This window comes from Molothrus ater, chromosome 9, assembly GCF_012460135.2.
Source record: "Molothrus ater isolate BHLD 08-10-18 breed brown headed cowbird chromosome 9, BPBGC_Mater_1.1, whole genome shotgun sequence".
NCBI lineage: Eukaryota > Metazoa > Chordata > Aves > Passeriformes > Icteridae > Molothrus > Molothrus ater.
In genome coordinates, this window is record NC_050486.2 from 10,155,354 (window position 1) to 10,166,752 (window position 11,399).

The following is an 11,399-nucleotide window of genomic DNA, read 5'->3' on the forward strand; positions in this document are numbered from 1 at the left end:
GTCTTGGTGAGGAAGATCCATACTGAATGTAGATTTTTTTTTTTAAGCTATGTTTTGGTGATCTTGATTAAACGTGCTCACATCTCACCGTCACTTCCTCACCTCACTCCCAAATTTAACTAAAAGCTTTTGAAGTACATAACAGTCTGCATTTTTAAAAATTATTCACATTTTTGAATTGCACCTTGGAGAGCCTTTTTTCCTCTCTCAGCTGGCTAAGGATGTATAAGTCTGCTGAGACTCCCTTTTGAAGTTTGTATTTGGGTGCACTTCTTGGAAACTTTTTATTAAAGAGCTGTATTCAGACAGGCTTTTAACTATTATGTATATTGTAAGACAGTGGTCTAGACTTACTTCCATCTTAGAATACCCCAACATTTTGTATCATGTATCTAGATGGACCTAGCTTGTCTGGAAACATTCCTCAGTTCTACCAAAACACCTGGCTTGCTCAGAAGTTACTTTTATATGATGCATAATTATTGGGGTTTGTGATAATTACCTTCATGTCCATACATGTAGACTCTTCCAAAGCTGAAAGAAGAAGTTTATGCTATGTGGGATCTGACTCAAAACTAAAATATCTCACTTAGCAAGTTTTCTCATATCAATGTGGAATTTTGTTTGACTCACGAAGGAAAAATTCCACTATGAAGTTTTTAAGAGTCTTAAGAAAAATCTTCAAAAATAAACTTATTCCAAATACTGCAAGAGTATGTTAGGATACCCAGTGTACAGAATTAAGTGTCTAATGACTTAGCAAAATCAGTTGCTGAATTTAGAGATCTTAATATTTTTGGTCCTTTTCCTTCACAAACGGTTGCTAGGATGATCAAAAGGCAGAAAATGATATGGCAATGAAACGAGCAGCGTTGTTGGAGAAGCGTTTGAGAAGGGAAAGAGAGACTTTGCTTCGAAAGCAGCAGCTGGAAGCAGAACTAGAACATAAGAAGGAAGAGACAAGGTAAAACTACATGTCCTAATTCAATGATCAGTAATGGTGAACATAAAAATGTCTTCTTTAGTTAAAAGTGTAACCTGCATGTCAAAGAATTGCATCTTAATATCCAAGTTATTTGCTGCTAGAGTCAGATGTGCAGAGGAGCCCAGCTGGCCCTGCAGGACAGCAGGTGGCATCAGTCTGTAGTTCTCCCAGGCTGGGAGCTGTGCTGGCCTGAGCACAGCTTCTTCACAGCTCTTCCTTCTGCACAAATGCACAATGTTCACTCAGTTACAACAATGAAGCTCATCAACCTGTGTTTGGTTCTATTAGTAGCAATATCCTCAAAAGTTTTAACTCTCTGAAAATTGTAAAAAAATCTAAAAGCAATTGTCTCTTACTGGTGTTTGAGAACATTGAAGTTCCAAAAAATCTGCTGCCTGTGTTGTCCTCACTGTGCTAGCTGAAATCCCTTATTTGGAAAGCTTCTAGTGCTGAATTTTTTTGGTCATTTTTTAGACGCAAAACAGAAGAAGAACGTCAGAAGAAGGAGGATGAACGAGCACGGCGAGAATTTATTAAGCAGGAATACATGAGAAGGAAACAACTAAAGCTTATGGAAGACATGGATACTGTCATAAAGCCACGTTCCCTCTCAATCAAACAGAAAAAGCCACGTCCAAAATCTATTCACAGAGATCATATTGAATCACCTAAGACACCAATCAAAGGTCCACCAGGTAACAAATGTTTCCATGGAAAAAGAGTCTGTTCATGCTGAAACACCAGCTTGGGTTTTGGTCCTAACACGCACGAGCATTTATGAGTCTTGTGCTACATTAAAACTGCACGTGTCCAAACTGGAAAGCAAAATTTGGCATAGAAATGGAAAGATGAATGTCACTTACCTGCTATGCATGCATGCATATATAAACAAACAAAAATGTTAGCTCTGAAACCCCAATGGAGGGATGAATATGTGTTGCAAGATTCATGCACACCCATGTTTTCTTCACTAATCTCTTCTTGCACCTGTAGAGCTAAGAATGAATAAAAGTTGGGAGATAAGGGATCAATAAATAAAATGGTGACCATAAGGTAAGAATACTTAAACTCACACAATATGGACAAAATTAAAACTTGACAGTTACTTTTAAATTTCATGGTTTTTTTCCATTTTGCTCACCAGCTGCATGTATAGTTAAGAACATAGCAACACTAACCATGTGGAATAACTTAGCATTCTTTTAGATACAACAGAACTTGCAGTAGTGGCTGGAAGAAGTATTATCAATTTACAATTAGAAAAAAATAACCAGATTGCTCAGTGATCCTTTTTGTTACAGCCTCCTCTACCCTTGTTGTTGTGCTGTGTTTTCTCTGGCTGCTTCCCTCTGTCTTCCAGTGTAATTTAAAGTATTTCCTTAAGACCTTCCAAGAATCCATCCCAAGCTTTAAATTAAGTCTCTTAAGCTCTCTTTCAAGAGGACTTATTAACTCTAATTGCATCCTTTGATTTGCATAGTGCCAATATTGCCATGTTCATGCTTCCCATTAGTGCTTAGCCTGAGCCCATCCCCAGTGGCTGCCCAAGGCTGGGTGGCAGCAGGTGTTTACAGGAAGTGCAGCACATATGCATGCAGGTATATCATGTAGGAAAGCTCTTACTGACTTTCAGATGCTGGTGTTGGTCTGATGAACAGACTCTCCTACTTGCATAGGTTTATAAGCTTTAACTTTGTTTTTATCCAGGTTCACAGCTTTATCGTGTTTTTTCAGTATCTAGTCTTTCATTGGCATCGCTGAATACAGGGGACAATGAGAGTGTGCAGTCAGGCAAGAGAACACCAAGGTAAAGCTAAAATAACCATTTCATGTAATAAAATTTTGTAATCAGCTATGTAAAACTAGCATGAATTTTTTAGAGGTCATGTATATATTGTGTACTCTGAGAACAGGTATGTTTTCCTCATTTGAGACGTGGATAGTTTCCACTGTCAGACATTCGGGAACCAAGCCATTGTCATTTGTTTTGCAAATTGTACCAAGTAAACCAGTTGGGCAGGTATAAATGAGGTTAAAACAAAATGCTGTTCACACAGCTTCTTTAATTCACCTGCTTGTATCTAAGTCTCAACCTATGGGTATTTTGCTAAACCTGTATGCTACATGCAACTACATAGCTGCTTTTCTTTTTTTAACATAGAAGTTTATTTTCTGTTTGGTTTTTTTCTTTAGCAGTTGTACAGGTAATTATTGAATGCTCACAAGGACTTCAGCCTTTTCCAAACACCAGAATTTATTTTGCATTAAAAACCACCTGAAAATAACAGAAAAAAATAGTATTTTTTAATACAAACCCCATATTATCATTCAGAGGAAAATCACTATTTCTGTGAACTATTTGATAATATTCAGACAAATACTATTTTCTTTGTATAAAAAAAGAAAAAGTGAAGAGAAGCAAACTAGGAGAAGGGGATTGATAAGGAGTACTACATTTTCTGATATTGCCTGTTGTGTCTTCATGGCCACTACGCATTATTCATCAGCTCTGACAAACCTGCAGCTGCCTTCAGTTTACTTCTCAATTACCTTGATGTCTCAAGAACTGACTTTCCAGTTATTACATAAGAAGCTTTCATTAATAATTCAATTAGCCTAATATCTCTTGTCATCTCTTAAAATTAGCAGTTTTAATTGAGAGGGGGATTTCTTCCAGCTATATTAGCTATTACAAAAGGCTTGATGTTGTTCATCTACACAGGCTTTGCAGGAGATAATCCCTGTGTATGAAGCTGGAGTTGTGCAGTGCTGTACTATGCTTTTAATGAGCAGTACATCTTCCTCAGGCTTTGGATTTGTTTAGGGGATTGAGACTTTTAAAACATTATAAAAGCAACAGAGTTGAAAGAATTTTCAGTAACTTTCCAAACCCATATTGTCACCTTGTCCTCACATCACCATTGTTTTTGATGGTCCCACTGAGAGAATCTCAGTGATACATTTGTCACCTTCTTCATGGAGGTGCTAATCACAAAAGGTGCACGATATATTATAAATTGAATTTTCATCTGTTGCTGATTTTACTGAAAATGAGCATGCACACAAATTTTGATATTATACCGCTTTTTTCCTTATTCTGTGCCTTTTTCTCACTTAAAAAACTTTCATTCCAAGCTGCAAATTTGACTGGCTTTTGCAGTGGCCACAATCAAAACATTTTAAATATCTTGTAATAATTTAAGAAAACTTGACAATCTTGTTTAGACCTTTAAATGCAAAATTATCCACATTTGAGTGCAGTCTGAAGAATTACAGCACCAGAAGTTATTGTCTGTGAAAACAAAAACTAGAAGGGATATTGTTTTGCTGTCTTAAATTCAGCAGTTCCCGCTGACAGTTGTTGCAGTCATAAGTATAAATTAACTGAATTTTTACTTCATATTCATTATTCTATCAAGAACTGGTTTGTTCACTACATAAGATAACATTGATTTGCCAGTACATGTTAAAAGTAACACAAATTTCCACTTAGTAATTCTATTTCACAACCAAGAACATCTGTTAGGTTTCTGTCCCTCAGATAGCCCAAAAATTAACATATATCTCACCTAAAGACCAACTTCTTGCATCACTCAAAACACATTAAATATTGTGCATTTAGGTTTATAGTTTATAATGCAAATCATTGTGTTCTACCTTGCCTTCTTTCCATATCAGAAGGCTTCCCAGCTGAACAATGTGAATTTTTTAATAGATTTTAAAATTAATGTTTAGGTCTGAATCTGTGGAAGGATTTTTATCCCCAAGTCGCTGCGGGAGTCGTAATGGAGAAAAAGATTGGGAAAATGCATCTACAACTTCTTCAGTTGCCTCTGCTACAGAATACACAGGTCAGTGGCAACAAGGGTCAGAAAAGTACCTTCCTATTAGTGGTTCTATGCATAAAAAGTTTTCAGTTACCTTGATTTGGTTTCCTAAGACTTGATTGAGTTTTACCCTTCAAAGTAGAGGCTAATAATACAAGGTTAACATTTTAAATCCAAAATAAAAGTACTCACTCAATAGCATTTGTGATAACCACAATAAACTGCAGTCAGGCTCAGAACAGCACATGGGTTCACACATCATTCTGTACTTCAGTGTCTCTAGCAAGGCACAAAGTGTTGATATTTCAACTCAATTTAGAACAGAGTTACAAAATTCAAAAACCAAATTGCAGCAGCAAAAAGTCTTCTTAGCAATGAAAATATAAATATTCTGCACTATTTTTCTCCTAACAGATATTTTGTTGTTTATTAAGAACTTTATGATCAGACTACTCATTCTCTATTATATTATGAATTAAATAATAATGGTATTTTCCTCCCTTTCCTCTAACTATACCACACATGATACTGCCAAGACCTTGCATCATCAGCCTTATAAAAGCTCCACTTTTGCCAACCTAATATCACTTTGTTTGTGAGAAGAGTAGCATAAGGTTAGGTATTTTCTAGGGTTTCTTTCCCCAAAGCTTAGACAAACAGATTTAATCTTAAATAACTTGATGCTTGCACATTATTTTCCTAATTGGTAATCATGTGTTGGGTTTTTTAAATGGACTTGACCCAAGTACACAGACATTTCAGAAATTAAACCAGGAGATTTCTCCTTCAACCAGATGAATCATGTTACAGACAGAATAACCTGTCAAGTGTAAGGCCAGATCTTTTATCCCTGGTTCTGGGTAAAACATTTCTGGAATCGCAAAGAGTACAGGCAACAGTTACTCTAAGCACTGCATATGCCTCATTGTTATACCTCACACCCTTGCAATCACAGGTGTAGGGAAAGAAAAAGACTTTGCTCTCTCCTGGACAACTGAAATTTTGTTTAGAAAAAGCAAAAGAAAAGGTCCCCTGAGAGAAAAAAATTACCAAGGCTGCCAATAATAATGATTTAATAATGAAAGACACATTTGTAAGTAAATTCAGTGACAGCCGAATGACATCTTACTTGTTTGTGAATTTTGTGGTCTCTAACCTTTTTCTGCATTATTCCTGGATTTGTGTTTCTATGTATGCAAAAGTTCCACACCAGAAGTGCTTCACAGCATTCAAAGTAACTCTTTGTTGGTTTATTGATTAATTTACCTTATTTGCTGTTCCTTTTGCATAGGACCAAAGCTCTTCAAGGAACCCAGTGCTAAATCCAATAAGTATATAATTCAGAATGCACTGGCACATTGCTGCCTGGCTGGAAAAGTGAATGAAGGTCAAAAGAAAAAGATTCTGGAGGTAAGAATATTTTTCCCCTAAAAGCACAAACACCTACATCAAACCAAAGTCAAGCATTATGGAGACTCTAAACCATAAATGCAGACACCGAAAGGAAACCTTAGAGATGATGGCAGCAGTCAGTGAAGGGATTGAGTCATTTCTGTGACTTGCTTCCTGTGTAGGCAGAAAGGTTCTCCAGTGCTGGAGAAACAAGAGCTGTTACTTTGTACATGCAGCACAGGGAGCTGAATTAATTCTCATGCTTAAATAATAGTTATTGCTTGTTTTATGGGGGAACTGCAATATCTAGGCTTTCATAATTTGCTCACTAAGTTGTTTTCCCTGATAGATGGAGATCCTCAGGTTGGGAACTTTAGAACTAAAGCACAGGGCCCTCATGAACAGAAAGAATGAAATACAGATGAACAGAAAGAATTGAAATATATCCCTTTGAGGCTCTTCTCCAGTTTCCAAGCAGTAGGGCAAATTCAGGGCTTTCTACTGTGGGAAGGTGCCTTCAAGTCTTCTCTCTTACACTGCTATAAACCTTCTTGAAAATGCACAGATATTGTAAAAACTTGGGGACATTGTGTTCCCAGGCAAAAGAAGTAACACAGAGTCTGAGCCTTGAGAGTAGCAGGACTGTTCCATTTACGAACTATGACGAATACAACAGATTAACTGATACCAAACCTCACAGACACTTGGAATCCAGATTGAATTTCATTTCTGGAATAAACTTCACAGCAGTATTTCTTGCCCCTTCTTCTCTTCATAATCCTGCATCCATGTCTAGATGCTGCTTTTCCTGCCTTTCCTGACGCTTTTTGGAAATACCAAGTCAGGAATCAGCACACACTCCTGCAGCTTAAGTAACTGCAGAGCAAAAGGACTCTCAGAATGACCCAGAAAAAAATAGGTGCACAAATGTCCTGCTTAACTCAAGGATGAAACACGCATCACATGATAGCCGCTGTAAGTGTTCAGGGAGGGCATGTGTCCCATAGAAGGTCTGTAGGTGGAATAGGAATCTGAAGATTTCAGCTAATTAAGAACTTCTGTTCAATACATTCCAACTGACTTCATGGTTTGACCAAGCTTGAGTGGATTTAGGGATGACTGAAATTCCATTTTAGCACCAGAAGATCTTTTAGACACATTGAGACAAGTTTTTTGTTCCCAAACTTGCAGGTATTAAACCAACTTGATGAAATAGATGATGAAAAGAATTTTTATTTGGTCTACAAAAAGACTTTTGGGATGTCTGTTCTTGAGGTACAACTAAACAAGTATAGCTGAAATTGTCAAAATAAATTTGGTTTTGGTTAACATGAATATCTACCCTATCAAAATTCAGATGGGTGAAGTTAGCAAATTCTAATGATTGAAAATAAGGTCTTTTAGTGGACAGAGTGAGACATAAGTTTCAGCTCTGGTAGAAAACTGATTCAAAATTAAATCTAATTAATGGAAATGTTTTCTAATTACAATGCAAAATTCATATTCTGAATGTTTTTCTTTCTTTCTTTCTTTTAAAGGAAATGGAAAAATCTGATGCCAATAATTTCTTAATCTTGTTCCGGGATTCAGGCTGCCAGTTCAGATCTCTGTATACATACTGCCCTGATACTGAAGAAATCAATAAATTAACAGGAATAGGTCCCAAGTCTATCACAAAGAAAATGATAGAGGGACTGTATAAATACAACTCTGACAGAAAGCAATTTAGCCACATACCTGCCAAAACTCTGTCTGCCAGTGTTGATGCAATTACCATTCACAGCCATTTGTGGCAAACCAAGAGACCAGTAACTCCTAAGAAACTCTTACCCACCAAGGCATAGTAGATGGGAAAAAATTTGCTTGAGACAATTATGATAAACTTGCACTTCATCTTTACTGCCTATAGGAAATAGATTTCTAGTTGCCAACAAGACTCTTAGAACTTAAAACTGGACAGCAAGTTCTATTATCATGTCCAACTGGAATGTAAACACAGTGTTTAGGAGTGCAGAAGATAACTCTTAGGTGAATAATTATGAGTGATTACGGAAATGTTTGACTTGTGTGGAGATTTGTATGTGCTAATGCAACATATGGAGTATATTTGCTCTGTATTTTGATTAGATACACTGAAGCACTGAATGTTCCTCTTTAGTGACTCAAACTACATTTTTTACATCTGTTGCCTTATATGTTTGTATTTGTGCTTGTCTTGAAATATTTTTCTTTCACTAAAGAAAAACTTAATATTCTCAATACCATTGAACTTTGCATACTGACTTACAGTAAAGACTAAATGATAAATTGTATGTCACTGAATAACAGCTGAATGGGTCTGTTCTCCAAGATCCTTACTGTGTGCTGTAACAAAATCAAGATTCATTCCCCTGTGTATTTATAATTCTTTTTCAATTCAATAGTACTGATTTGCTTATAAACTAAACAGTAAAGGAAAAACCTTTGAACTGCTTGAAGTTTTCTTCAAATGAACTATTTAACAACTCAGGGTAAAGGTGATGCAATTATTTCTGTTTGAGTAAGTTACCATCTGAGATGTAATGACTGACCATGTGCATGTTCATAACATCAGTAAAACTCAAGGTAAAAAGATTTGGTAGGTCTCTGAAATGGTTTAAGCAAGTATGCATTCATTGCTTTGCACTGTTCCAGCTGGAGAGAGAGCACAGGGTCAGGTCCTGCTCCTTCATGAAGGAGCAGGAACTCATGAAACATTCAGAACTAAATCCCTGATGTTGCCTAACAGAGCACTAAATATTCAGAAGAATCACAGAATTCACTAAGTCACAAATCTTTGAGAAGTCGTGTATCTAATTCCCATTGATTTTAAGATCCAGGCCACTTCCTGCCTTCAGATCTGCCAACTCAGACTTGAATCAGTTTTCTAGGGAACAGACATCTGATAATTTTCAGTGTGTCTTTGTAAATTGTTTTCTTGACACTAACAGGTGATGTCTTGTGACACAGCAATTTTTAAGTACATATGACAAAAAAGCCTAACTGACATTTCAGTAAATCTGTAACATGACCATTTGCAAAACCAAACTCTAGGCATATTTCAGTATTATTTATAAAGGGCTGCATTTTATTTCAAAACAGTGTTTGATTATTTTATAAATCACTATCCCGTTTCAGTGTTTGTTTCTCTTATAATTTGCTTTTAACATAGCACTGTTCTGAAAAAAAAAAAAGAAAACACAAACTTGAAGCCTCCCCTAAATCTGTGGCTATTTTGATAACATCGTACACCAGAGAATTTGTTGGGGGGGAGGGAAATCTCATTCTCAGGAAAAGACTTGAATGATTTGTGATTCTGTTCTGTTTCAGTGTTGTGACAACTCCATTCACATAAGACAGTATTGTGCTATGAGTATGTAGTCCATTCAGTTTCATGGGAGACTAAAATGATATTCGTATTTCTCTCATTAAACTGCCGTGAGAGAAACTGCCTCACTACTACGATGTGCTCATTTACTAAGAGAAAAGATGCACAGGAATGAGATGTCATTAAGCAGTTTAGAACAGTACTTTTTTAAATTATTATAAGGCCTTAGGTATCAGTGCATCTGGATTATAAACATTTTCTCAAAAATGCTGTCAGTTTACTGTAATTTATGTTCTTATATTTATGTATATTTGTTAAAACTGTAAAAAAAAAAAAAGAAAAAACACTTTAAAATATATGTTTAATATGTATGTGGCTCAAAACTATTTGTGGTTAGCTGATTCCTACTGTTTGCATGTATATCACCAGGATATGTAACTCTTATAATTCAAGTGTATACATATTGTGTATATAGGATATAAATAATATTAAAAAGGGGGGGAAAGAGGGTTTGCACATTCTGCCTGTTAGACACTTCCTACAGATACCATTGTAGGAACATCTTGAATAACAATATGAAACTGTGTATAATATACAGTGATTCAAGAAACCAGGAGGTTGGAATTAACTGACACACATATGGTGAATAACTTCAAAAGAAGTTTTATCATGGGAGGCTTTTTATTTCTAAAATCTGTTCTATGATTTAACTGAAGATTTGCAACACCATAAAGACACACGCATCAACCTAATCAAAGTGAGCTTAAATACGTGACGGGAATTCTTTGAGTAATTTAAAATATTTCTGAATGTATTATGAAATTTGCATTTGTCAACAGGTTAAAGGTTTGTGCAATGTCTAAAAGTAGAATGTGAATAATGCAGTTGAAAATTTCATTGCTCGCAGTATAAGGTTTTACTTAATACAGGAAAAGTAAAGCTAGAGATGCTTTTCCTTTTTAAGCCTGCAAATTTTCTAATTACAGTGGATCTTTGGTTGGGATCATGTTTAAAAAAAAAAAAAGAAAAAGAAAAAAAAAATAAAGCTTTCCATAAAGGCCAGTATTTATCACTGACCTTTCCAGAACACACTGGTGCTTTCATCAGGGGTATTACTATTGTTGCTACGACTGAATTGCCAAACTCTCGTCTTAGTTTTTGGAGCAGAATTTCATCTTCTAACAGTCATAATAGCTACTGAATTTTATTTTTTTTTTTAATGTTAGTATGACTGTTAGTTTTTATTATTTGGCTGTTTAAAGCCAAATTCAGCTATTTAATTCTGATTTATTGGGCACTGTTGAAAATTGTACAGTGTATTGTGTGCTTACTTGTCCACTTCTATGGAGCATAGCTTCCATATTTTTTCAAATGCTGTGCTGTAAAATATTGTCATTGCTACTTATGTGGTACAGTGTAGTTTTTTCCTTTCATTTAAATAAAAGCATGGCACCAAAATAACATTTTTTGTTTTCTTGTTTACCTCTAAATAGAAACTAAAATTATTAAATGTTGACATAAAGTTTAAATCTTGTCTCTTCTCGTATTTCAGCAATGTGGAAATTGTAGGAAATATTATGCATGATTACAATTTCTTCTTTTGTTCACCATCTTTGGCCATACTTCCATAGATAATCTCGATTTCTGATGTTATCAGAGGAAGGCTATTGAATAATTGAATAGGCTTCATATTTCATTTGTGAGGACAACAAGGTGTTACCGTGTTCTCTTCAGAAGTGAATTTCACAATTTTAAGTAATTTATAAACTTTGGAGCTCTGGTTAGCTTCCATTTTTCCAAAGCCACACAAACTTACTGGTCAGGTTAAAAGGTTTGCTTCAGACTGAAA

General features: G+C 35.6%; 1 protein-coding gene across 4 annotated transcripts in view; it reads left to right on the top strand.

The window, feature by feature from the left end:
- CAMSAP2 (calmodulin regulated spectrin associated protein family member 2) overlaps window positions 1–11,079 on the top strand; it is an 80,443-nt gene extending 69,364 nt beyond the window's left edge. For 2 of the 4 annotated variants that reach the window (XM_036387535.2, XM_036387537.2), the window contains 6 exons: window positions 828–964; window positions 1,460–1,680; window positions 2,693–2,792; window positions 4,721–4,836; window positions 6,104–6,222; window positions 7,743–11,079. In XM_036387535.2, coding sequence (XP_036243428.1) covers window positions 828–964; window positions 1,460–1,680; window positions 2,693–2,792; window positions 4,721–4,836; window positions 6,104–6,222; window positions 7,743–8,048 — 999 coding nt within the window. In that variant the 3' untranslated portion in view covers window positions 8,049–11,079. The remainder of the gene's footprint in view (window positions 1–827; window positions 965–1,459; window positions 1,681–2,692; window positions 2,793–4,720; window positions 4,837–6,103; window positions 6,223–7,742) is intronic. The other 2 variants (XM_036387536.2, XM_036387538.2) reach the window with 1 other exon arrangement.
- Window positions 11,080–11,399: the final 320 nt, after the last annotated feature.